This window comes from Rhinolophus ferrumequinum, chromosome 6, assembly GCF_004115265.2.
Source record: "Rhinolophus ferrumequinum isolate MPI-CBG mRhiFer1 chromosome 6, mRhiFer1_v1.p, whole genome shotgun sequence".
NCBI lineage: Eukaryota > Metazoa > Chordata > Mammalia > Chiroptera > Rhinolophidae > Rhinolophus > Rhinolophus ferrumequinum.
The window spans coordinates 49,517,643-49,544,628 of record NC_046289.1 but is presented as its reverse complement, the minus strand read 5'-3'; the positions used below and the strand labels follow the sequence as shown (position 1 = coordinate 49,544,628).

The 26,986-nt window shown below is 43.1% G+C and overlaps 1 protein-coding gene across 1 annotated transcript in view; it reads right to left on the bottom strand.

Moving 5' to 3' along the window:
- The window catches only part of ANXA2 (annexin A2), a 41,405-nt gene that overhangs the window by 1,101 nt on the left and 13,318 nt on the right, over positions 1 to 26,986 (bottom strand). The window contains exons 3-12 of the mRNA XM_033108926.1: positions 26,317 to 26,416; positions 13,422 to 13,516; positions 10,316 to 10,429; positions 7,121 to 7,211; positions 6,176 to 6,255; positions 4,793 to 4,852; positions 2,784 to 2,877; positions 2,115 to 2,210; positions 1,590 to 1,648; positions 304 to 426 (exon numbers count right to left, since the gene is read on the bottom strand). Coding sequence (XP_032964817.1) covers positions 304 to 426; positions 1,590 to 1,648; positions 2,115 to 2,210; positions 2,784 to 2,877; positions 4,793 to 4,852; positions 6,176 to 6,255; positions 7,121 to 7,211; positions 10,316 to 10,429; positions 13,422 to 13,516; positions 26,317 to 26,416 — 912 coding nt within the window. The remainder of the gene's footprint in view (positions 1 to 303; positions 427 to 1,589; positions 1,649 to 2,114; positions 2,211 to 2,783; positions 2,878 to 4,792; positions 4,853 to 6,175; positions 6,256 to 7,120; positions 7,212 to 10,315; positions 10,430 to 13,421; positions 13,517 to 26,316; positions 26,417 to 26,986) is intronic.

Below are 26,986 nucleotides of genomic sequence, written 5' to 3'. Positions count from 1 at the left end.
CAAAATGTAAAATGTAATTGATCTACGTCTCCTGAGGAGGTCAGCAATTTTACAAGGTCATCATCAGGAACACCAATTATCATTGTAGAGTAATAGACGTGGGAAATAGAAAATATTTGCCTGCTTCTATAGGCTTCCAAGACAAATTGTAAATGGCACTTTCAAAATAAATCCCTGATATTGGATGATCAGCATCTCTTCTTCAGTGAGTTAGAAACAAAACCACCACTCTGTCACAGTTCTGACAGGCCATCTGTTGGGGCCCCGGCCCTCGGCCAACACAGCACTGCAGGCTGGGCTCACCTGGATGTAGTAGTAGAGGGACTTGCCGTACTTTCTCTTGAATTCAGACCTAATTTTCAACATATCCACTTCACTGCGGGAAACCATGATTCTGATCAGGACCTTATCACGAGTGCCCTTGCCCTGAAAGTCAAGTAGATGTTCCAGGTTACAATTCACCGAAACAATGTGAATCAGTGTTGAGTGGTAATTAAAAACGGATCTGGTAAATTTTCCTGCACAGGGAACTGATCCGGATTCTTGATACTGCCCTCTAAGAGATTGCTAAGGTAACAGTGAAACTATTCCGTGAAGAGAAAATGCGCATGCAACACAGCAGGATGACATCGGCAGAGACCGCCACGTGGGTCTTCAATAAATGTGAACTGAGCACTAACTACTGCAAGTCTCAGCTCAGAAAGTATGCGACTTTCCACACATAATAAACAGCTCCCGGCTCTCAGGGGCTTAGAGAGGACACGCCACCACGTTTTCATGGTGGCTCTCTGCCACTGTGAATGGTATAGGCAATAAAGACCACTGAGTTGACTTCCAGAGCCTCACACCAGAGGCACCAAGCGAAGGGTCATATTTGATATGGAACCCGAGGAGAGATGGGGGAGAGGCAGTGTGGACAAGGGGGTGATCCAGGAAAAAATGGAAGGGCTTGGAAGCTGGAAAGCACCAGGCACATTTGAAGCATGGAGAAAATGCGATGGGATTATAGGAACAGGCAGTTTATTGAAGGGAAAGTTGCTGCGCTGGCTTTGGAGGCAGCTAGACCTAAGTTCAAATCTGACTACGTAGGCTCAAGCAAGCGGAAGCTTTCTGAGCTCCAGTCTCCTCATCGATCAAGAAAATAATAACAGTAAAATAACAATAAGCCTCAGGTTCCTTGTTAATGGTTTAAGGTAAAGTAAGTTACACAATGTCTATCGCATTGTGGTCATTTAATAATCTCTCCTTTCATTCTCGTCTTCACTCTGAGGTCATAGGAGGGAGTCACTAAGAAATCTGGGCAAGAATCAGACACAAGTATGATCTGGCATTTTCTCTCCCGGGCACTTTATTTTCTACACACACACACACACACACACACACACACACACACGTGTTCAGGTAGGTCGGAGAGACAGGAGATGGATTTGTGGTTTTCTCACCTGTCAAAACACACAACCACAGCTGACTGGGGCGCTCCTAGAGAGTGGGGTTCCTTCTTCCACCCACTATTCAAGGAGACTTACTTTGAGGACACAAAAAGAAAAGCCTATTGTGGAAACATGAACCTTTCCGCAGGCTGTCCTTACCTTCATAGAGTCGTACAGTCGGTCAGCAAAATACAGGGGCTTGTTCTGGATGCACTGGACTGTGGGGAGAAGACAAGGGGTCAGTTACTCCTCCCCCAGTGGGAGGCGAGGTTCGGATCCCGAGGCACAAACCACATGACCTGACACAACAGGAATGGGCTGCAAAATGGGAACGGCTAAGGGAAAACCAGGGACACTCGGAAACACTCAGCTCCACTGTGGCTGTAAACCAGGGGACTGTGAAGGCCACAGAAAGCAGGCGGACATGGAAGCTTCTCCAATAGAGCCCCTTCTCTGGTTATTTTATTCTTCCTGGACAACTCTCTGTTCTAGCAATTTAAGCCCTTCCTCAGTTTCATATCTTAACATTTATACAGTCAAGATTATAAAACCACCCAAATCATGTAAAGAAGCCACACCTCCCAAACACACTTAAATTAATAAGACGGTCATTCATTACTTCCATTTCACGGTTCAATGAAAGCTGATGTCCACCAGGGAAGGGAGGGGGGCATGTGTGGTTACCCAGGTTCAGGAAAGCATTTTCCAGGTCTCCCTTGACTTCCTTCTTGATGCTCTCCAACATGTCATAAGGGCTGTAGCTCTTGTACCTTTCAAAGACTAAGGAAAAGCAACAAATCATTATAACAGAGGCACAAAGTTGTTAATGATCACACCCACACAGTTGTGTACCATGATTTGGGGAAAAAAAAGAAAATTAGGACAATCACAGCATCCTAGAGGGTTAGGAGTTGCCATGATGAACCAGAGCTGACATTGCACCAGTCGCCCTGGGACAGCTGCCCCATGCACTTGTCCTGAATGGCACTGCCCAAGCCATGTTTGAACATCTCCATCTCCCAAGTGGAACCCATTCTATCTGGAAGCTACGAGAAACAATACTTAGAACCCAGCACAGTCTACTACTTCAATAAATATAGCAAGGTAAAACGCTCCTCGGACAAGAAGGGGCAGCAAGCGAAAGCTCCAAACCATGGGAAATACTGAGGGCAAAGAAGGATTCAAGATGGCAGAGAAGGGCAAATGGACTTGGTGAGGGGAAATGCAAGTGCAACGTGGAGAGTGAACTCTGTCCTGGCAGACCCAAGCCGCAGCACAGACACCCAGCCGGCTGCCCGAGGGGACAATCCATTTTGACCCCTAGGCTCTCAGACCTGTCCGCACACCACTGACCTTTCTGGAGGTGACACACGCTCCGCTCAGTCATGATGCTGATCCACTTCGGAACATCAGTTCCTTTCCTCTTCACTCCGGCATCATAGAGATCCTACAAGCACAACCAACCAGGAAAGGTAACTACACAATAGAGAGCAAATGCATCAAAAAGGCCATGTAAAAAACTAACAACCTACACATTCAAAATGCCAAAGGAGAAAGGATGACTGCTCAGCAGACATGGGCAAATATGTACTATGTAGGTCACGAGTCTTAATCACGCGCAGTCAGATCACCATGAGACTAGATTGTTCGTGAGGTGAGTGCTGTACAAATAAATACCTCTGAAGACCTCCTCTGAATACAAAGGAAGGACCGGGAGCTTCCACTCACATCACATACAGAAGTACAATCAAACGTTCATTCGCATGTCCAGCCCTCCTGCCTTTCGGCAGTTGTAATAGCCAGTAAGCTAGTGGTCATCCGCTGAAGGCAGCTATAGGGCAGGTACCCACACCCTCGCTTCTGAGAGACTGAAGAAATGATGGAACTGGAAAAGGAGCCGGTCCAACCTTATTTTCAGTTTCTGGAAAACTTAAAGACTATAAATAATGCTAACAAGGGTGGGGGAGAGAGGGAGGGAAAGATGCTTATGCAAGGATAGATACGCATTCCGTGTCTGTCTACTACGGTGTTTCCCTGAAAATAAGACCTAGCTGGGCATTCAGCTCGAATGCATCTTTTGGAGCAAAAATTAATGTAAGACCCGGTATTATATTGTATTATATTATATTATATTACATTACATTATATTATATTATATAAGACCCAGTCTTATGTTATAGTAAAATAACACCAGGTCTTATATTAATTTTTGCTCCAAAAGACACATTAGAGCTGATTGTCCAGCTCAGTCTTATTTTCGGGGAAACAGGGTACTTGCGAATTGCAAAACCCAACTTCTAGTACCTTATGTAAAACTCTTCTCCACTGCCTGCTAAAAGTGCTGTGTGAAATATACTGAAATTTAAAACTAAAATGCGTTTAAGTAAATTTTGTTCTGCAGCTGTTACGTGTATTTTCAGACAGCTGTTGACCCTCTAGCAAAGGCATGTAGTTCGTAACAATCTCAATCAGCTTAACAGTTCTCAGGGCTCATGGGACTAGAACCAGCAAGAACTCTATGCAGCCGGAAGAGAAGTGCCTCTGCTCTCCTCCCGGCCTCCCCCACATAAAGGGCCGATAAGCCTTCCTACCCCTGGCTGTGCCTCCACCATCTTCTTCTGCTTTCTCATCGTTTAGCCTGTAAGTGTTCATTTGTAGCAAATGCACACGAGTGTGCACAGCCTGCAGAAACTGGTACTTCCACACAAGCAAAGCCTAAATGAGTGTATGTGAGTCAAATCCAGATCCTGCGATTAATACCAGGGCTACCTTATAATAACTATCGCTCCCAGAAAGTGAAAACGAAGCCCACAAACTCTTTGGCATTCTTCCCTTCCAAAAGTGGCGCCCACTTCCCTTCCCACAGACTGTGGGCTAGACGTAGTGACTCATCACCTCTAGTGAAGAGAGTAGGACAGAAGTGACAGTGTGTGACTCCTGAGATAAGGTCATAAGCACTTGGCTTCCTCCTTGCTGTCTCCCTTCGATCACTTACTCTGGGGAAACCCAGCTGCCATGTTGTGAGGACACTCAAGCACCATCATAGAGGCCTGTGGAGATACTAAGGTCTCCTGCCAACAGTCATGTGGTTGGGCCATCTCAGACCCTCCTGACCCTGCCAAGCCCAGGTGACGTCAGCCCTGGTCAACACCGTGTCTGCCAAACCACGAGAGGCCCTGAGCCAGAACCACCCAGCTGAGCCACTCCCTAATTCCTGACCCACAGAAACTGAGAGATAATAACTGTCTGTTGTTTTAAGCCATTATGTTTGGAGATAATCTGTTACACAAGATAATTATGAGACAGACTATCCAGACACTTATCAGAAAACAGAAACTCACACTAAAAAGCTTGGCACTTACCCGGGCATCTTGGTCAATCAGTTCATAATCAATGACAGAGCCATCATCTGCTCGTCTTCCCTACAGAAAAAAAATAAAGAAGAACATCAAATATACTCTTTTGCATATTTTTAAACTGCAAATGTTAATTTTTTCTCCCATTCATGTACGCCATTATTTATTTTACTGAACAAATACTCACTTAAAAATTGTCTTCACTCTGAAGTCTACACAAGACCAAGAATAGGTAAAACAGTTGTGGCAGTAAAGGGAGTGGTGTGTGTCACATGACCGACCCCTCCTTGGTATCCTGTCCGGGGCTAAGCATCTTACAGAAGCCTCCAAAAAAAAAACCCGCTAATGATATTTAGTTCCTTTCCTCAGAGAGCTTACAATCAATCCAGATGGAGAAATAAGCATGGAACAAATGTGATAAAACAACACAGTAATCTATGGCTCTAGGAAAATGTGCAATGAGAATAAGGGAGAAATCTGTCAGAGAATATAGTCAGCAAAGCCTGCAGACAACGGAGTACGGCCGAGGTGCACCGGGGAAGGGTGAGTCATATGGCGAGGGGGAGAAAGCCAGCCGGCACAGGAGGAACAGCACCAGGGGACACTGAGCACATCACAGGCTAAGTGAGGTGCTGCTCAGCAGGAGCAGAAGGTGAGCAGGAGGGATTCCCGGGAAGATTAAGTGAGGGAGAACCAGGGTACAGAGGACTTTTAAAGGAAGTTGAAAGTTTGGATCTGATGCAGCAGAAATGGGTTTTGATCAGGGGAATAAAATGGTGAAAACGAACTGCAAAAATATCTGTGGATGGCAGTGCACAGGGCAGGTGGAAGAGAAGAGAGCCAGGGAGGCGGCATGGAGTTGTCACACTGATGGAGCTGAGAGGGGACGGGACGCAGAACACTGAGCAATCATTTGTTATCAGGTATTAAACTGCACAGAAGGGAACTGCCTTTTATCCACATCAATGTGTTAACTTTAGACCCCCTCTCCCCTCTCTCCAGGTAAAGGACGACTCATACGTGACAGCAGGGGAAAGAAAACAAGAGGGTCACTTCCCACTGGGTCCTAGGTGACCACAGACAGAGGCAAAGTGACCTTCCCCAAGTGACGTGACAAGGACTGGCACATACAGCCAGGCCAAGACTTGAGAGCTGCCTATTTCTCTCCTGGTCCCCAAAGTCTGCTGACCACATGGTTCTGCTGGATAAGAAATCCTATTATACAAAAATGACAACTCTGCAGTGACAGTGCAAACCCACCGTCGGAAACGCAGCTGGAGTTTCTGGTGCAGACGCAGAGGATTGAGTTACTTTGTGCCCACGTATAAAATGAGGCGTGTGACTTGCCTTGGGAGGAAGCGAGGACAAAGGACTGAATGGGAAACTAACCTTTGCGAGGGCGACCATCAGCTTGCGGAAGTCGCCAGACGTGTCGGAAACAATGTCCTTCTCCAGGTCAGTCTTGTACACTTAGAAAACAACACATGTGGCTTTACGCGTCCTGCCTTTACAGCCAGCCACCTACCCACCCCGGTGAGCCCCTGCCCCGTAAGTCTCTGAAAAGCAGAAACGGCTGTGACAGCATGGATCTCCCCGCCCAAATCGGAGGGGATTCCCTAGAATGATTTTGACCTTCATCAAATCAGACCCAGTGTTATTATCAGTGACAAGGGACAGATAGGGCTGGATCAAATCGGGGTCCTCCAGCTCATCACTGATCAATGACCTCTTCTATAGCCAAAATACTGTTTCCCCACCTTCGCTATGAATACCCGTTTTGAACATCAAAAAATTTAAAGGAACACACACACATACTGCAATGGCAAAAATGAGTAAGAATTAAGTAATATTTTTGTGTGAATTTGTATTTTACTCAAAATGACATCTATAATGAAATGTAGTAACAACACACATATCTGTAAGGTGTATCCTTTATTCTACCCACTCCTCCTATACTGCTTGGTGCACACAGGTCCACATGACTCTTGCAACAATTATACGACCACAGTCCAGAGCTGGGACCTTCCTAAGCAGAGACTGGACAGCACCCAATAAATGAAATCTACATACGATACTTTCTACTTCACCCCATCAGATCTTTTTTCAAGATGTTTTCTCTCCTTTCCCTCATATCCATCCTTTTGTAGAAGTTCTAGGGGCACCTAATAATCAAAACCCAGGCCATAAGGAGGTGGAGGAGGGCCATGGACCACAGAAACCCCCTGGACATTACAGATGGCAGGCATTTCCACGTATGTAATCCAGGCGGCCTGTCCCAAACTATAGCCCAGAAATCGGGCCGAAAGGATGCACCACAGAACTAGGGTTACTCACTTTCCTTGTAGACTCTGTTAATTTCCTGCAGCTCCTGGTTGGTCCGTGAACAGATGATCTCAATGAGAGAGTCTTCATCAGTCCCCAGCCCCTGTGAACCAGGAAGCATGGACATCAGCAGGGAAAGGCCTCCTGGCCATTAGCCTACTTCTCTGATCTCAGTCAGGTTCTGCAAACACGGACTGGATCCATCAGCACGCTCCTTTCTACATTCCTACTGAGGGATCTTACTGTATTCCTCAGCCCAAGGTAATGCTATTTTCTATTCCTTTAAAAATGCTTCCAGAAGAAAACGTGGTATAAGGGACACATTTGAGCCCAACTACATATATATATATATATATATATATATATATACACACACACACGTACATATATATGGAATGGGAACAGACATCAGTGAAATACACCAAAATGTTAAAAGTGCTTGCCAGTTGGTGATGGGCTTAAAAAATGAATAACTTTTTCTTCTTCCCATTTTTCTTTATTTTTCAATTTCTACAATCACGTTATTTTAATAGATAGAAAATAACTTTATAAACAATTCTGCACTGTAATTTAAAATAAAGGAATATAGAAATTTTATGTTGTCATTTGCAGCCAGCATTGTTAAATTAGAATTAAGTTATTTTTACCAGGGAAAGGTACAGATAAAATTAAATTTTTAGCTTCACCCCTTTGAAATGTAAAACTGGGTTAATGTCAAAATTTCATTCATGTACTTCTACTTCTGTTTTTGCTTGATTACTATGCACTCTTCAGGCATTTTAGGGAACCATACAGAAATAATGAAGTGCCAAATAAACCTAGACACCAACTTTATTAAGGAATAAGAATTTGATGGGTGATGTATTCAAATTTAATATATACACTTTTGAGCGTGCCAGATAGCTTGAAAGGACTCAGTGAAACATGTATTTCAAAGCTGGCTTCATGATCAAAGTCAAGATTTAATAATCAGGATTCTCTAATACTTGTCTTTCCGAAAATGGAAATATCACTTTGAACTAAGTAGAATTACAACTGTTTAAAATGTAAATCAATTATAAGGTGTTAACACAATAAGAAACTTACTTATCCACATGAAAAGTATATATTAGCTATTAATTAAACTTATTAGAGTTTGTATGCCCCTGAAAAGTGGTTTGTGTAATATAAACTAAGCCTCAGGTTAATGATTAATTTTGAATTTTATTCTTAATCTAACCTATGAGCCAATCCCTCTTCCTCCAGTTTTTAATCATGATTCTCAGAAGTTCTTAGCAAAAGGTCGGCACAACATTCTATACAAATGTTACAGAATGACTACCAAGCATCTTCCAACATTTTAGAGGATAGTTTTTCAATCTCAAGGATAATAGGAAATATAGCCTAAAAATAACTCATGCGTTGGAAGAAATGCTATATTCTGACATTGTTGAACTATAAAACGGGTATAGCAATATACGATGTTTTATTCCATCACTGATACATCAGTGTTTATATCTGAGAATTCTAATAGTGTTTTTATCCCTATAGTCAAAGGTGACCTTGACAATTTCCCAACCTTGGCCCAAGCTTTCCACAGATTGTCCCCAATTCCTATCACAAGGGCAACTTCTACTGTAACATATGGCAGATGTTGCCACTGGTATTGCCAGAAGTCAAAACAGATTTTTTTTTTTTAAAGCATAGTTCAGTTCATGTCACTTCAAGCTTTATGGATTTCAGAAGGGTACTCAACTGTGATAGCTAATGGGAGAGCTGGCACAAGGTCAAAGACTTAGAAGTGAAAGCACCTGTCATTGGGCCCAATTACATAGATTACAATGGTGATTGACAGCTCAGACAGGTCTGTTTCAAGTCACTAATCTTGGTCATTGATACTAGCAAAATTGTACGAATCACAACTAAATGAATTCTTGACGAAAATAAGATAAACTGATCTGAAGTGATGATGGTCAGAAGACACCTAGGCAAGGCCAGCTCATCTATGGTGCCCAGGGCCCCAAGACTCAGATTTCAGGAGTGTTCTTTTTATCAAGCAGGATCAAGTGATGTTGACATTTTATCATTCTTAATTATACCTTCCCTGCAACATAGCCCACTTAGGAAACTCAGAACACGTCTGCTCAAATAAACTGAGCACAGCTTGGGCTAAACTGGAAAACTGAAGGAAGAAACAAAGATCTCGTAACAGATCTTTCAGCAGCCCTGAGCTATATCAAGTTCTAGACCCTGGAAATGCCCGGTGTGTGAAGTTTCCTCACTCTCGGAGGTGCTCTCTGGGGAAAGGGATGGCAACTGAACTGTGACATTAGCTCTGGTGACAGGCTTACAGCTGGGTGTCTTCATAATTCAGGAACAGTGTGGCATCACAGAAAACACAATGGGACTTAAATCAGAACTATATAGCTTTCCCCCTAAGGCAGAGGCTTTACACAGTTTTATCAGCAGAGGGCAGTATCAGATTACTCAAAGTGTTGCAGGAACACTAGAAAAAGGGCTTTCTTTCCTACACTTTGCTGTAACATGCATTTATGTTTATGCATCTGTTACATTTAGGTAATACTTGATTGAGGGTTCAGGTACGCACAAAGTTCAGAGGGGTTCCAAACTGGAATTTTTACTGTCTAATCTAAAATTCCACATTCAAAATAACTTTGAAAAGAAAAACGAATTATGTGCTCCGTCTAATCCTTTGACCTAAACACAGGTACCATTCATGATCTGAAATCACCCTTTATAAGCACTGTATATTCTGATTTTGCCCGAATCGGAATCAAACAGTAGGATTGACAAGGAGATGGTCAGAAAAAGAAACACCCAAGAGACCACGGGCAGAATTTGCAAGCTTCACTTAACAAAAGCTCTGAGTTTTACTGCTGCCTTGGTATCATAACAAATCTTTTTTAAGAAGGAAGTGTAATCAAGGAAGTAGTTTTACGAAATGGTATTTCAATTGCCCAGGTGCCAAGCAGTAGCAGCTGGTAACTGACTTCTCAGCATCATGAAATTTCTTTACAGTCTTAGAAAAAAGTAATTGAAATATTTTTGGTACGAATCCTGAGCCTTATAGCTTCAGTTCATTCAAAAAAGGATGGTTCCAAATGAAAATTCAACAAAAGTGAAAATCACCTAATTACACTCAGAAAGCTGTAATTCACAAATCATTAATGGCAGATTTGACAGAGATTGCATCTCACACGTGTTTACCTTCATGGAGGCTTTCAGCTCCGAAGCATCGTACTGGGCAGGTGTTTTCAACAGGCCCAAAATCACCGTCTCCAGGTGGCCGGACAATGCTGACTTCAGTGCTGACGCAAGTTCCTGCAGAAAAATTGGGCAAGAGCATGGGACACTTGGTTGGTAACCAATACTCTCTTTAACACTGGTGAGTCGAACAAAAGAGGGACAAACAAAAGTCGAACAAAAGAGTTTGGGACGAGTTTGTAAAGCAGATTGTGATTCTCTGACACTCTGGGGTCTTGGGTCAAACTACCTCTCAACTGCACTCCCTTCAACAGAGCCAGATGTCAGAAACCGAAAGATCAGACTTTGACAAAATCCCCCAAATCCAAGCAGATTTTGCCTTCTCCCCAATCATTGAGAGGAAACCAGAGCAGTAAGCAATTCCTCAGGAAGCAATGAGTGGGAGGGCACTTTCCAATACACTTGTGTGTGGCAACAGCCCACGAAGACCGGGCACTTCATGGGGTCAAGGCCCCTTCTAAGAAGGAGCTGCTTTGAGTAGGGAGCCTCCAGGGAAGAGAGGCCCAGTGACCTGCCGAGTGCCTCCCGTAAGAGATGTCTGTGCAGCTGACCCAGGGGTGGCTCCTGGAGGAATCCACCTTCCTCCAGAAGGAATCAGAGGCCCCACCATGGCTGGAAGGGGCTCATGAAGTTTCCCTATGCAAAATACGTCATCCAAGACTAAGTACATATCTATTTGTCCACACCAAATCGAGATGGGGTGGAGAGTGATGATGGGGACCTAAAGCCCCTCAATGACCCCCTTGACGTCCCCGCTGCCTATCACTTCTTAAGGGTTCCATGTCACCATTCACACAGATTTGAAGTCAGAAGTCCACACACGTGGATGTAGACAGATACCCTAATTCATCGCAGTTCTTAATGACACTGCCTCAGGGATTAAACTTCCTACACGTTACAAGCATTGGGTGACAACTGCACTCTGCTGTTGTAATTATTTTCTTCTCTTTTCACTCTTCCCCACCTCTTCTCTCCCTTCTTTCTCTCTCTCCTGCTTTCCAGCAGCACCCCGTGGCATGTACAATGTTCAGCCCCTAGAGGCACTTGCAGGAGCTAAAAAGAGGCGACGGGCAGGCTCCGTCAGAGAGCATCTTCTCAAGTCATTCAGAGTGACTGAGAACTGAGACGCGTCTTAGAAATCACCTGGCCCGACCCTTTCACCACCTACTTTCTCCCGCTTCCCGCTGTCCTAGTTACACATAGCACTTAGGAGGGGACATTAAAAGCAACAGCTTCCGATTATAGCACCAATTTTCCAATTTGGAACTTTGAGGTTAGGTCATTCCAAACTTAGCCTACCTTTGACACTCCCCTCTCCCCATTCTCTGTGTTCAAACCTCAAATAGCATTTGTGTACCTACTGACTTCTTCTACTACTATAAATTCCTTCTGGCATTCAACTTCCTGCTTCTCACAGCGTCTAGCACAAGGCTTTGCACTTAGCAGACACTCCAGAAATGTCAGGTAAATAAAACATAACCATTCCTTCTATGGAGAAACCTGGCATCTGCTTGAACATGAAAGCAAAATAAAAATCAACACTCTTTCCCAACTCCTCTCAGCTCCTGCTAGCTCTGCCCGTGCTGTTGAAGCCTTGGTCCACGTCCCTAAGTAGTCTGCAGTACATGGCTTTCTCCTTCCTTTATTAAGTAAGCCCCTCATTCAAAACAGTAAGGTTCTGCCGCCAGGGTTTCCTTCAGAAATTATCTCAAGTAGTTCATGTCTCTTTCTGTAGAAGATGACAACTCTCCTTAGCCTAAGGCTGAGAGACATCACGAATCAGGACCGTAAACTATCCCCAGCACACAGCAAATCCTGTGAGGTCACGGAACCCTGCCATGGTTCTGCTAGTATCTTCCCTCCAACAGTGAGAGCTCTGTCCTCCATCTATCTGCTCTGACATCAACATCCAGGCTTCTGAAATTCTGAGCACACACCCAAGCATGTTCCACGACCCCACCCTGTACGTGCCAGCTGAAGAACAATTATAGGCTCGCTGTCCAAAGAGGTGGGCCTTCCGCTCCAACCGAAACTCAGCTCTGCCAGCTCACAGGTCCTTGTGAGAAACTGGAGAGACAAAACAGTCCACTCTGCCTGTCCACAGAGGATTAATCTAAGTCTAGGTGGAAGAATTTTAATACACACGGGATGAAAGAAGCCAGATGCCTTCCTATGTATGTCCTTTCCAACTGTTTTGGGAGGTGTGGGAGGGAGCAATAGCAGCGCTTGCTTGGCCTGCGATACCCCGAAAGCTGGAGGTCATGCCAACCCCAAGAGCAGAAATGTCTTCCAGCTCACTTCCACTGCGGCTATGAGTGAAAGCCCTAAGTCAAATGGGAGCTGCAGGAAGCCAGGCTTCCTGCACCATCCACGAATAAATCAAAAGTTTTTAATAGCAAGAAGTTAAAAATAAAGCAGCCCATCCTTAAAAATAAAATGTCCTAACACTGCGACAAAATAAAGGAGGAACAAGCCCTGGGCTGTCCTTTAACCACTAGTGGACAAGTCAGAGAAAAAGCACACAAAGACCCTTTAAATAGTGGGAGCGTGGCATGCTGAAGATACCCTGGTAGACCAAATGAACTACTAACTAAATCTGTTTGTGGCTAAGCTCTTAAGAATTCAAGTGCATTTTTTCTTTCCTTCTTTTTTTTCTTTTTTAAAGAATGAAAGGAGTGTGTCAGGATCAATGCTCAGTGGAGACTAGTGTCCAAAGGGAACTACATGCCTGGCATAAGGTCAGCATTTGATTAATGGTACCTGCTGTAGTTGTTGGTGGTACTCCCTATTCCTTTCTAACTTTCTGTTCCCAGAACTGTCCCTTCCACACATTGTGGGTTGGAGAAGGCCGTGGTCTTTACAGATGGGCTCCAAGCATTCCAGGGGCCACGTGTGAGTTGTGACTTACAAGACTGTAAGAGGAAAACCTTGGATCCCCAAGGTTTCCAGAAGGCTCTTGCTGGTATGAGCCAGATGTCATGAAAAGAAAAAGCAATGGCTGAGATGAAATTCAGCAAGGAATGCCTTCCAGCCCCGAAACTGTCAGTACCTTTTTGGTCCTTCTCTGGTAGGCGAAGGCAATATCCTGTCTCTGTTCATTGCTGCGGTTGGTCAAGATGTTGACGATGGTGACCTCATCCACACCTATGGAAACACAAGTTGTGAATAGTTAACCATATGCTGTAGTCCTTTGGGCTTATAGAGAAGGTTTGAAACAGAGTTTTCAAACTGAAATTTATAGACTGTTTTCCAAACAGAAATACTGGGACATCAAAATTTGTTCTCTTTTTATCAGCACCTCCTGCCCAAGGTATATACCCTCTTTTCTTTCTTTTCTTCTGACAGCCTCAAACCTCAAGCCTAAACAGACCTTTTAAATATTTATATTTTTTAAAAAACCTATTTTATTCATAAATTGATTGCTGGATCAAGAGTAGGAGGTACATTTGTGGGGCTTTGGCAATCAGATGGAACAACAAAGATTTAGGATTTTAAATGAAGGTCCCCAAATTGCCATTTAAGTGGGGATTTAATAGACAGTAACTGTGAACTGAATTAGTAGAGACAATTACTTATATTTATTGCAGGATTATGGCTATATAAGAGGCTAGGTATAATTTCTATAATTATAGAGACTGTCATTACAAATGAGTCAGATTTAATATGGCAGTTGTATTTTAATAGCTTAACTGATTAATACAATCATACTTATTGAAGACTAAACTGTTTTGTAAGGAAAATAAACGTTCCACTGCTTTTAATCTTCAATGGGCAATTTTAATAATAAATTTTATAACTTTATTAAAAAGAATAAGTGTTTTAATCTAAATTAAATCTAAATTGGGAGTTTTGAAGTACCACCAAAATATTTCAGTACCTATTTTAATTGGAACATGTGTATTTACAAAGATAAGCAATGCCTTCTGGTATCTGAAAGTTTCCAATTTTATATCAGAAATACTAATATACTATGTACCTTAAGAAAGCACGATTTTGAGAATTCAGAAAGTGAAAGGTCTCTCTCTTGACTGATTAAGAACTTTGTTTAATAAAGCGTCCTGGCCATAACTGGATAGGTAATTCTTGGTGACAGGACAGAGTGGCTGAGCCCACAAGGTCACATGCAAAACGCAAATGGCCTGGCCTAAAGGAAATCAGAAGAGTTCCAAAGCAACAGAAAGGTAAGAACCGGGATGCTTTGAGGCAGAGGCCATGAGCAGACTGACAGAGAAGGTATCTTCAACGCTGAAGTACATTAGAAAGATTAAAAAGCAGAAAGTTAGAATTTCTGGGTATAAAAATAAATGACATTTATTTTTGTATTAATACATTCATTTCAATGTGAGTTCATACTGGTATGTTAGTCCGTTATATTAATTGTAGCATCTATTACTTCAGCTTTGATTTTTAAAATAGCCAATGTCAACATAGAAACCCAACTGTGTATAGAAGATTCAGTTTCAAAATGCTTATTTCAGCATTGTATATAGTATCAAAAAATAAAAGGGGGGAAAACTGTCCAATAAGAGACTGATTAAATAAATGTTCTTTTGTCCACATAATAGGATACTATACAGTCATTTAAAATGATAGTATGAAATATTAACTGACATGGAAAAATGTTAATATACTGTTAAGTAAAAGAAAAAAAAAGAAGGTTGCAAAGCAACCATATTCAGTGTAACCCGATTTTTATAAAATACATATGCATATATAAAAATGTCAAGAAGTCTTTATATCAAAATTTTAATAGTGATCATCTGAATGGTGGGATTTTGGATAATTTAAAGTTTTCTTTCTTTTGATTATCAATACTTTCAAAGTTCACCATAATGACCATAGAAGCATTTTTTTAAATACACCATGAATAACATGCACTCACTGATCTAGAATCAACTAAGGACTTCACCTCAACAGATTCCTAGCGCGGTTCTAAATCATTAGTTAATAAAACACAGTAAGTGCAATTAGGAGCTTTATCTATATAATTCTCTTTGGTTTCCAAAATATCCTAACGCCCACTATCTTACTTAATCACCCCGTGGGGATAACTATGTCTCTCTCTAGTTTATAGACAGAGAAGCTGAAGCTCAGAGACTGAGGCCCAACTCTGCAGCTGTCATCTGTGGAAACATCTGCCCTCTCTGGGTCTCAGTTTCTACATCTGCTTAAGTACGGGGCATGCACAATGACCTCCAGTTCTGCTTCGAAGATCCAGACGAACCACTAACAGATGGAATCAAGCTTTAATGTATTTAGTTTAAATTAGGTATGGGCAGGGTAGAGTTATTCAAAGACTGGTTAAAATTAGAGACTACTCTAGCGGATGTGTGTCTGGGCACACATGTGCACACACATGCACATCCACCCCCATACATGTATGTTCCCTGGCGTGTGCTGTCTCTATCTCTAAATATTCTATGGCTCTAACTTTGTATTAGGAAAACCAGTTGTTTATGAATGTTTTTGCTTTATGCTTAACTTTCTTAACCAAGTCTGAAAATGCTGGATAACAACAACAAAATACAATTATATCCTGTAACTTAAATTCTAGTATTTCCTGAAATCAATTTCGAGGATGCTAAACTGAACACATACCAAGAACACTGACCCATAAAAAAAGTATTCTCCCTTAAGAACAAATGCAAAGTTATGTTTGTGTCAGACTGGTCCTGAACCCACCTGCATTAGAATCACGTAAAGCACTTATTAAAATCCTGGTCCACTGAGCCCCACCTGAGATCTACAGATTAAAGACTCTCTAAGACGTTAGGCCCAGGAAGCAGCATTTCACCCAGCTCTCTGGTGCTTCTTTATTTGAGAATCACCAGTAGAGATGGATAAGCATAGGTGAGGAATGGAAAGCTCTATAGAAATCTGCTTTTGTGCAAGACTTTTAAGTACACTTCTATCAACTGCTTCTGTGAGGTGCAGGGTCGACTACAATTTTAGGGAAAGAAATGCTTACTTTTGTCCAAACAACTCAGGTAAGAAATTACACCTAAGAAGAGTTCACTGCACAAACTGCTGTGTAATCCCAGGCTCTTAGTCAATGAAACAATTTTTGCTTTTCTGTTCACAGCACCTAAGTGTCCAGCGCAGAGTCAGAATTCAATCCAATTACTGGAAATCCCCGTAAAGAGCCAGGGTAGTTAGCATGCAGCTCACCTAGGAGGCAGCAACTACTACAGTCTGAAGGTATCTAAATGCATTTTACCTCAGTTATTTACCAAGCAAACAGCCTGCTGAGATGCAGCATCCAACATGCTGGGACCCCTTACGAGTGAACAATCTGATACTTGACAAAAATGCTAATGCCAGCAACTACAAGGAAATTAAATGGACGCTATTTCTGCAAGTGGAAGCCCCTTCTCCCTTCTGAGAACCTCATCTACATCAGCTATTTCTCCCATACCATGGTCTGCAAATTTCAAATTGAACTGAAAAAAGGAAAAATTCACGGATCCCAGGATCGACTGCCTAGTCAAAGCCAGTTAAGGCATGTACTATGTCAGAACACCAGAAATACACATATCTGCCTGTGGGACTTCACCCTTTTATCTTCAGAACACTGCCGCTTCCTTTTGACCTGCTATCATAATTGGTGAGGCAGTTCATTCCTGTGGAAAATAGTTCAGTACAGGTGGAGGCTGCAAGGGTCATCTGGTTACTCACCATTTCTGCCGAGGATGCAGCAGAAGGATGAGCACTGAACACCCAGCTACCTACGCAGCACGCTTGTCACTGACAACGCAGACCGAGTGCCAGTACACAAGAAAAGCTTTAACAAACGTAGCAGAGGCGCAGACGCCAGGAGATGAGGCTCTGCCTCTCTGCATTGATACTTGCAGATCGCTCACGTTCCAGTGCGTAGGGAAGTGTTAGCTGGGCGGAAGGGCCCAGGGTCTAAAAGAAACTGTGTCGGCAAAAGTGGGGCAAAAGCATATGGAGAAACCAACAAGCTGAATAATGTTTCTTTTCCCATCCCATTCCACTTGTGTTTGATGTGGAAGGTCACAAAGTAATCTAAGCAAAGGCTCGCATTGGGAAACAGTGATGTGGATGGGGGAGCCCACACACTGTGGGGGGAGAACACAGAAATTTTGCGATCCAGACCGATTGTTAAACATTTCTTTTCTTTTCACAACTAATAGAAATTAAGATTTTCAAGATTGGTGAGGAACAAAGACACAAGTTTATTTGGCTCCTGATGGGAAACAGCACAATCAAGTTTGTACTATAAACATTTATTCCTTGAATGAAAAACGGTCAGCTAATCTTATTGGCTACCTACAAACCTGTTCCCAACACTCTGAGCTGGGGCATCCAGTAGGACTGTCACTGTTCTAAATGCCAGTCAACCTGAAGCAAGAGCTCTGCCCAGGGTTGCCACAGGGAGGCGCCACTGGCAGCAGGGCTCAAGCAGAAAACCTCTGGTGGTGGGTCTCTCAAACCATCGCTGTATTTTTAAGACAGAAAGAACACTGGCAGTCTAAAATAATGGCTGAATCCCAAGCCACAAAATCAGCCTCCTGGAGTTTCCTTCTCCTCTCTGGGGGTGGAAACCCCAAGTCAGCTCCGGATCTGGCATTCCATGGAAAATGTGTCTTTATCATCCCTGGGCAAGGAACCAAGAGGCCACTCACAACAGGATGCTGACTCACATCTGCCAAGACACACTGACTGCACAAAGAAAATGGATTTCATTTTGTTTGATGAAGGACTCAGGAGGCCCTCGGGGCAGGGCTGACTCACTAGAAAATAAAGGAAAACTGCCCGGCATCTCTCCTTATCTAGATCAAGGGGAAAACCATGACTCGGCTTAGATTACTGGGCGTATCAGTAGCAAACCGAATAAAGAAATTATCTTTACAAGGTCAAAGGCAGGCCACATGAAAAGCCCACATCTGCATAGGTGTGGACATGTTTTATTTATTGTACAAATATAAACTACTCACCGAGTGCCTACTATGCGCCAGACATTTTACTAGGTGCTTTACACAATTTTATCATGTAATTTCACCTCATCCAGGTGTGGTGGGTGTTACTGTCATCCCCATTTTACCCATGAAGAAAGCAATGCTCATAGAAGGCAGGGACTCACCTGAGTCATACGAGCAGAGCTGGAATTCAAAACAGGACTAAAGACCCAGGCTCAATGCACTGGGCTATCCTACCTCCCGTTACAGAAAATTACCCATAACTCGAAAAGAAGGCAAGAGGAAGAGAGCATGTCCTCCCAGTGTGGCTAAGAGGCTTCTCCCAGACTGCATCTCATATTCAGCTTGCTACTACTTATTATTGACTAGTGCAAAAGTTCCGCAAAGTTCTGTGTTAACTTGCAGGTTTGGGTCCAGTAGAAAAGATAAAAAACCCAAAGGTTTTGGCTTCAGTGCCATGTAGGACATTAATGCTCTCGTATCCAGCCCAGCGATCTTCCTCCAATGTTCTTTTCTCAGCGCCTATAAACACCCAGTCTCTCTCATTTCCCTTTGAACCCGCTTGTTTCATTGAACTAAATAAGTAAATGTTTGACATATGTTCATCCTATAGTTATATGTCATGTTTGTACCTTTTTGAAATGATACTTTGGTACTTCTTCATACCACGCTCCTCGCTCCAGTGCCTAACAAGGGTTTAGGGCATTCATGCGTCTGTATGTCTATAGAACTGGACTTACTGTTGAGTAGAACATACAAACATACACACTAATAATCGGTAGATAATGACTTGCCACCAAGTAACAATGCATGGCCCCTAAAGAGATAACCCAGTTGGGGTTTTTTCAACAGAAAGAGCTAGAAGGCTTTCTTATGGAGACAGCCATTAATAACTCAGTGGGAGAGGGGCAGTCCCTGCCAACAAGTCATCTGCCTGCTGGGAATGATTTTAGGGACAGAAAAGTGCACGGAGGTGCGCGCGCGCACACACAAACACACACACACACACACACACTACTGCTGAAAAGTATCCTTCCCACCATCGGCCATGGTGCTGCCTGGCCTGGAATTCCTGCTCCTGGAGTCACCTCTCTGGATCACTCAGAAGTGAGCACTCTGCCCAGAGAGTCTCATCAGGAGCCAGACATCCAGGTGGGCAACAGATACAAAATGGAGGCATCTGGGTAAGTGGCAGTCACAGACGTCGTGCTCTAGAAAGGCTACATGGGACTCAGAACCGTACGATCTAGAGTATGTTAGTTACCTCTCTATGCCTCAGTTTTTCATCCTATAAAACAGAGGTCATGAGACTACTTAATTTACAGGGATACAGAAAGGACTGGCTGGGTAATGTTTTGTAGCAGGCCCACTACATCTCCACTCAGCTGGTCTGGCACCAGCCTGGCTCCTGACTACGTTGCGGTTTTGGTGTATGAAAAAACAGGGCATCCAGAAAGTGGGGAACACTTTTGCCATTAGCACACATTAGATGACTAGTCCAGTTTCATGATAAACTCGGGCAGTTGCCTGACATGGGACAGAAAACAAGCACTGCATAGGGTGGGAGGAGACTGAAAAGTTCAGTCGGCAAACTTGGTCCCCAGTCAAGGAAAGTAAGTGCCTAAGAAGAAGGTGTGGCCCAGACATCAAATGTCTTCTATTTCCACTGTGTTCTGGTCTCTCCTCAGCTGAGACCCTTAGAAAAGATTTAAGTACCATCTATCTGGTAATCTCACTGGATACTTTAACAACTTAAAACCCTGGGGGAAAAAAATCTAGAACCCTGTCAGCTTTCCATGCAAGATTGTATTTCTGAAATACTCTACAGGACCAGCAGGACAACACAAAGCAGGCCACCACTCAAGATTCAAATCAAATCAAATTGCACATAAGAGAAGGACTACGCATAAAATGCAAGCACCATTTTGTGCTCCACTATTCTATCAGCTTCTTGAGACAGAAAATTAAACATCTGAACAGATGGAAGAGGACCCAACATATCCACCCTGAACTCAATTGATAGTGAAGTTACTATTTTATTGTCTCAACATTGCTTGACACCAGGTAAGAATCTGGTTCCTTCCATTATTCTTGGTTGGCACTGGTATTTGGATTTCCTCGGGAAATAGAGGTGACAGGTTTACAAAAAACAAACAGCTGACAGGCAGGCAACAAAAGCTGATGCCTACAATTAGAAAGGGACCAGGAGATCCTTCACCCATGGTTTATGGGCGTCTTAGCTTGGGTGGGGCATCTACACACCCACGGAGACCATTGTGAAGACAATCAAAAAGTCTGTGCTCTGAATAAAGGTGGTAGTGACTCAGCCAGCACTGGTCCCTCTTTCTTCCCAGTGGGGGTAAGATGAGGCCTGGTCTAAAGTAAAGCTGTACACAAAGGAAAGGGAAATGTTCCCTTCCAGGAGGGTGAGGTGGCCCGAAGCTACGTGAGTCAGGAAGCATTTCTCACAACTACACTCTCAGACTTAGAGGTTCTTGCCTGTTGGGGCCCTCACCTCCCACCCCCCCACACCCCTTCTAATAGGACAGGAGCTACTCTGCAGAGCCAGTCTGCCTCCTGGCATCTTCAAGAGAATATATTCCTAACTGCTGTCGCAACTGAATGAATATACCTCCAGGTGTGCAGGTGAGACCAAACACCCACCCACGTCCTGGCTTGCTCTCCACCGGCATAGGGATGTCAGGCTTTGGCCATGCTGGAAATCTTAAACGGTTCCACTTCAAAAGCATAAGGAAAAAAAGAAGTGCAAAAACTTGCTGCAGTTATGCTTCTATACTTGTGCTTATGAGAAAGGAAGAAAAACATTACCCACTTTGCATCCCTTCCGGAGAACACAAATACTGCTAAAATCAAAACCGGCAATAAATAGGGCAAGTCATTACCCTCCCCTTCCAGAGAGAGAGCGAGAGAGAGACCCAAGCTGTACTAATGTATTGGCACTTACACTAACTCTGGGGTTGTGCTACTTCTAATTACAATCTATTTTATGTAGTCTAGATTCATCCTTCTCTAATTTAGCTGACTTTCCTTTCTAGTTATTTGCACCCATATGGCAAACCACTCACAGCTGTGTTGTACACTCCACAGTATATATTTAACCCAAGGCCAATCTAGACCAAGACTCCTACAGATTTAAGTCTCAGAAACCTCTTGTTAATTAAGCAATATTACTACTTTTGCATGGCTTTATTCAGTTTCTAACTAGACAGAAATTAAGGTAAGTGATTGAATAGTCTACCTCAAGCCAGAGCATACACAAAACAACCATGCATTTGGTTTAGGTAACCAACTCAAGAAATACTGAGATCCCTTCAAACTGGAAACAAAGCAGACTTAGCAGAGTGAGCTCAATTCATTTTGCGAAAACAGATCAAAGCGCATTAAGGGGCTGTCACCCTTTCCGGATACTGTTCAGATTCTGGAACTGTCCTTTACTGCCTCATCTTGCCAGTCATGTGTCCCCACCCCCGACACACACCTGTGTGCTCTGGGATCTGTGTACACTTAGACTATTTGGGTTAAATGTTTACCTTCTCACATAGTCCCAGGGGCTGTGTAAAGAAGATTAAATACAATCAATGAAATAAAGTCCTTGCCCTCAAGGAGCTCACATTCTAGGAGAGACAAATCCATACATGAGTAACTACAACACAGTGTGGCAAGAGCTGTACATGAGTACCTAAAGTAGTATGAGACACAGACCAAGACATAATGGATTCCTCCTCCTTCTCAGAGAAAGCCTGACGAGGCTGTGTGTCAGCTCGGGCTGAGAGGTGAGTGGCAACTGCCTGTTAGAAGCAGGCTACCGCTCCCACTAAAAGGCGAGCCAGAGCAAATGCTCTCTGGGGCACTGAATAGGCTGGAGATGATGCCCAAAAGACAACCGGCAGCAGATGAGGCAAGAAGGCCCATGAAAAGGACAGACGCCGTACCAGCCCCGGTGAGAGATGATAAGGGTGGGAGAGAAGGGACGTGTGGAGATGCTTCTCGCCCGACGCTGCTCGTGTTAACATGCCCCACTCCAGGCCTGCTCGTTTCCAGTCCCTGTGTTTCACAGCAACTGAGGAACTCTCCTCCACAGGGGGCATGCTCCCAGCTCTCCTTCCTGGGAGTACTCAGACAACAGGAAAGTCGCTGGTAGTCAGCCGGAGCAGGTACCACCCGGCATGCTCTGTACTTGGCACACACACGCACGTGCGTGCACACCCTCGGGCTGCCCTCTGTGGAAGAGGAGGCCCACAGTCATCTTTTCTTGTCATGGTCCTTTGGCTTCTGTTTGTATCGGCATGTGAGGTTTACCCTTTGTTTCCTTTGATTTCAAGGGAACACCCATTCCTTAGCATTGAGTTCTCCCCACAAAGGGCTTGAGGTGGGAGTGGGTTAAGGGGTGGCACAGCTTCTCGATTACACTTAAGATAGAAGGCATTCTAAAAGGGAAGGCAAGATCTTAATTAGCTCAGTTTTTAATGGTGTTGGTTATCTAAAGATATCAAGGGGAAGGAAAAGGAATAAAAGGGATCTGACTTTTGCAACAAACGACTTCATTTTGTTTGTAATTAAATTTACTGCTTTCCATTTTAAAGGTTAATATGTGTCATCATAGAAAATTTGGAAAAAGCAGAACATACTGAAAGCACAAAAAAGGAAATGGATCAATTACTCATTATTCTATATATCCATTAATAATGCCTTTTTTCATTTTTGACAAAAAAGTTATGGTGTAATCATACTGTGTATACTCTTTTACATCCATTTTTCTATGCAACTAATTCTTTTACATCCATTTTTCTATGCATTTTTCTAAGAAACTAGAATTAATTTCTAAATAAATTTGCATCTATTTCTATGCGAATATATGTTAAAAGGAGTGTTTTAAAATTGTGGTGATGGTGGTACAACTCAGTGAATATACTAAAATCAGTGAATTGTACATTTTATATAGGTGAATTGTATGGTAGGTGAATTGTATGGTATGTGAATTGTATCACAATAAAAAAGTGTTAAAATTTGTTCAGAAAGTTTATTTTTCATGTCTCTGTGACATTCTACAGATATTCTATGTAATACAGAGGGAGTTACCATCATGTACTAAGTCACTCCCCGACTACCCAACACTGATACTAACGTATTTGGTACGCTGAACTCTGTACGGTTATTACATTCTTTCTTCTCAATAGTTGCTTAGAAGGATTTAAGGATTTAAACATATTGACAACCTAGAAATTATTTTAATGGGCTAACAGACAACTCAAGAAAATTTAGTTACTCCCTAAAATCACTAGGCACCAAAAAATAATAAGTAAATAAGTAAGTAAATAAATAAATAAAAATGAATTCCTAAATAAAAGTCACTGGGCATTAAGTCTGAAAGAGAAGAAGACAGGGGACCTAAAACTGGGCCACAAATATGACATGCATCTGATATCAATAGAATCACATCTAGGAAATGTTTTCAATGCCTGAAACTTACCCAGCAAAGAAAAAAGTCCCATCTTGGCAGGTGGGTGGCACGTCATCATGCTTAGGAATACAGCCTGGGGCTGGTTCAAACCCCAATTTGAACCAAGGCCAAGAGACCTCAGTGGTATCACCCACACAATGGGGGTAATGAAACACTACTTCAGAAGGTTAATTTGAAGTTCATCGTAAAATGAATAGTCCTGAAGGGCTTGGTGCAAAGCCTGCCTATAACGAGCACGCAATAAATTCAATAAAGAGCTACAACCGGGGTAACGGTGATGTCAGCTGCTTCTGAGCAAACTGGAAAGCAGGAATCCGAATCTCAGCCCTCCAGACGGTTCTGCTTAGAAACTTCAATATTATTCTACAAACTCAGAAAGGGCCTGAAGGTATTTTTTATTGCCATGGGACTTGCAGCTGTTACCAGAGTTCATTTGCGCAATCTTTACATTCCAGTGTGCTAAAAGCTTTCTCATGCAGGGATAAAAGCAGCCTTTGTCTAAAGCTGGCAAAAGGCACCATCTTTGTGAGATGAGTTAACTGTTAAACTTCGAGTGTGTTTCTACAACGGTATGTTGGGAAGCCCCAGGAATGTAGGCACATCCAAATAAAGAGAGACAGGGTAATTTTTAGGAAAGGGAAGGAGGAGGGGACAGGGAGAGGAGGAGAGAAGAGGACAGGGGGACAGAGGGAGAGGGAAGGCAGAGGGAGAGGGAGAGGGAGAGGGAGAGGGAGAGGGAGAGGGAGAGGGAGAGAGAGAGAGAGAGAGAGAGAGAAACCTATTTTGAGCAACGTCTATACGCCAGGCACTAGGCTAAGTGGTACTCCCAATAATCCTATGAATGAAGTGGGAACTTTGATAAGCCCTACTTACTGGTAAAAAACAAAAACAAAAACAAAAAAAGAAACCGAGGCTTAAGGAAGTTGTGTTTTTCCAGAGTCAGATAGCTTGTCAATTAGTGGCAGAGCTAAGATTTGAACCCATGATCACACATGCTCTCATGCACTGTGTTCCACTGAGTAGAACTGATTGTAATGAGACAAGCCCTGCAGATTTTAGTTTTATTTTCTGATTAGTGACTTCCTGACTTTCCCACCTGGCCTTTGACAAATATGGCCATTTCAAAGTGACACAAAGGAAGACTTTTTGCATAAATGTGGATACTTCATTATTCTCCTTTCAGTTGTCCGGGCAGCTTTCTGGGCAGTGCCCACAGTGTCCCCATGATCACATGGACACTGGAACTTAAGGCTGCTTTCAGGCAGATGATGCAAAGCTCTATGTCCTGTTAGAACCACACGACGTAAAGGCTCTACTTTTCTTCCTACCTCTGGGGAAAAAATGCCACCAGTTTCTCCAAAGGTTTTAGGAAAGGTGACCATGTAATTTATCCTGCAAAATAAAACAATTCTGAGAGCAGAAAGGGGCGCCATCAGTAAATGTGCAGGCACAACCCAGGACATACGGTCACCCTCCATAGGTTCCAAAGTCAGGGGGAGGTTCCTGGTTGAGGTTCCCCGTCAGTGACCTGTGTATGAAGTGTATGGAGTGTGTCAGGAAGTCCAAACATTCCCCTTAGAAGAGAAAAATGTCTCCTAGCTCTTTAGCAGGGGCTGGAACCAGCAGCTCTGACAGCTGGGTCACGTCTGTATCTCAGTCTAGCCTCACAGTGAAAAGGAAGTGCTTTGTCCAGAAGGGGAACCGACTGTGGTAAATCACCACAGCAATAGCCATGCTTCCAGGGATTGGGGTGGGGAGGACAACCCCAAAGATACACGTTTCATTAATATAAGCCTCCTAACTCTGAACATGCACTTTTGTAGAAAACAGCATGATAACCTGAAGAACCTCTTGCTCAACTCCACCCAATTAAATGCTTTATCTGCTGCCTTTAGAAAGGAAGGTCTTTATGCCTCCTGTTCCTCTCTTACTCATCCTGGAACTCGAGGAAACATACTCATTCCAACAGTTCTTCCCATTCCAGCTCCAGGCCTAAGGAGTGGTATAACTCATAGGGTAAAAAAAAAGAATCTGAATTTTTCTCTCATTAGATCAACCTAAGAGCAAACCAGTAAAAAGTTCCCAGCATTTTTCCAACAAATGTAATGAAATTCAAGGGGAATCAGGATTACAAAAAAGGCCCTTAGGGATCACCATGACCAACTTCTTCCTTCACATAAGAGGCGCTGAGGGCCCAAAGTAAAGAGCTGGGCCCAAAGTACACCCCCGGGGATCAGGCCTCCTGGCCCTCAGCTTAGGCCTACTTCCATGTTGCTATGCTATTGGGTTAAATATTTTCTCATGGTTTCGATCTCTCCAAAGAGAGGAGGAAAAAAGGGGGAGAAGGAGGGGGAAAGATAGGTAGGTAGGTGTAAGGTAAGGTAGGTTTGGATCTATTTCATTAAAGCTCCACTCCATTAAAACAATTTCAAATGATCAACGTATAGAGATTCGAGGGAGAATGAGAGACAACTAAAAAAGCCTCAGTCAGAGCCTGACAAGAGGACAAACGTACTGCCTACCTTTGGTCTTGATGGCTGTTTCAATGTTCAAAGCATCCCGGTCAGCATCAAAGTTGGTGTAGGCTTTGACGGACCCGTATGCACTTGCGGGTGTAGAGTGCTGAGGTCAAAAGACAAACACATACGCACATCATACAAATTTAAGATCCTCTTGTTCAAATATCAATTTCTAAAATAGCGGGTTTTTTCCCCTATTGTTTCCTTTATCAATTCAAATCATTCTTAGACTAGGTAACTAAGTAAGTATTGTTATGCCACCACATATAGGATATGGAACTTCATTGCTTCTGATGGGAATTCTTCTTCAAAGGCGCAGTTACATAGTTTAGAATATGCTGTCTACATATGCTATCTGTATGTCCACTTATCTTTTAGTGCAAACCCAAAAGCAGACAATGCAAAGTTGGGCACTCAACCACCATCTATTTGGGAAGATCTTGAAGAGTGTTAAACTGGGCTGGCAACAATTTTGAAATAAACTAAAATGTGGACATGCCTAAGTAACAAGTGTGTTTAGCCAAGTGTTTGCTACGGGCACACAAGTTTCCACCTGGGCCTGTATTGCTGAGCTCACAATTCTTTCGAAAGCAAATGTAAAATGCCTTCCTGCTGGTCTTATCAGGTGCGTGAGGGAAGCCTCCCTCTACTTTGGCCACCGCTGTGGCCCCCA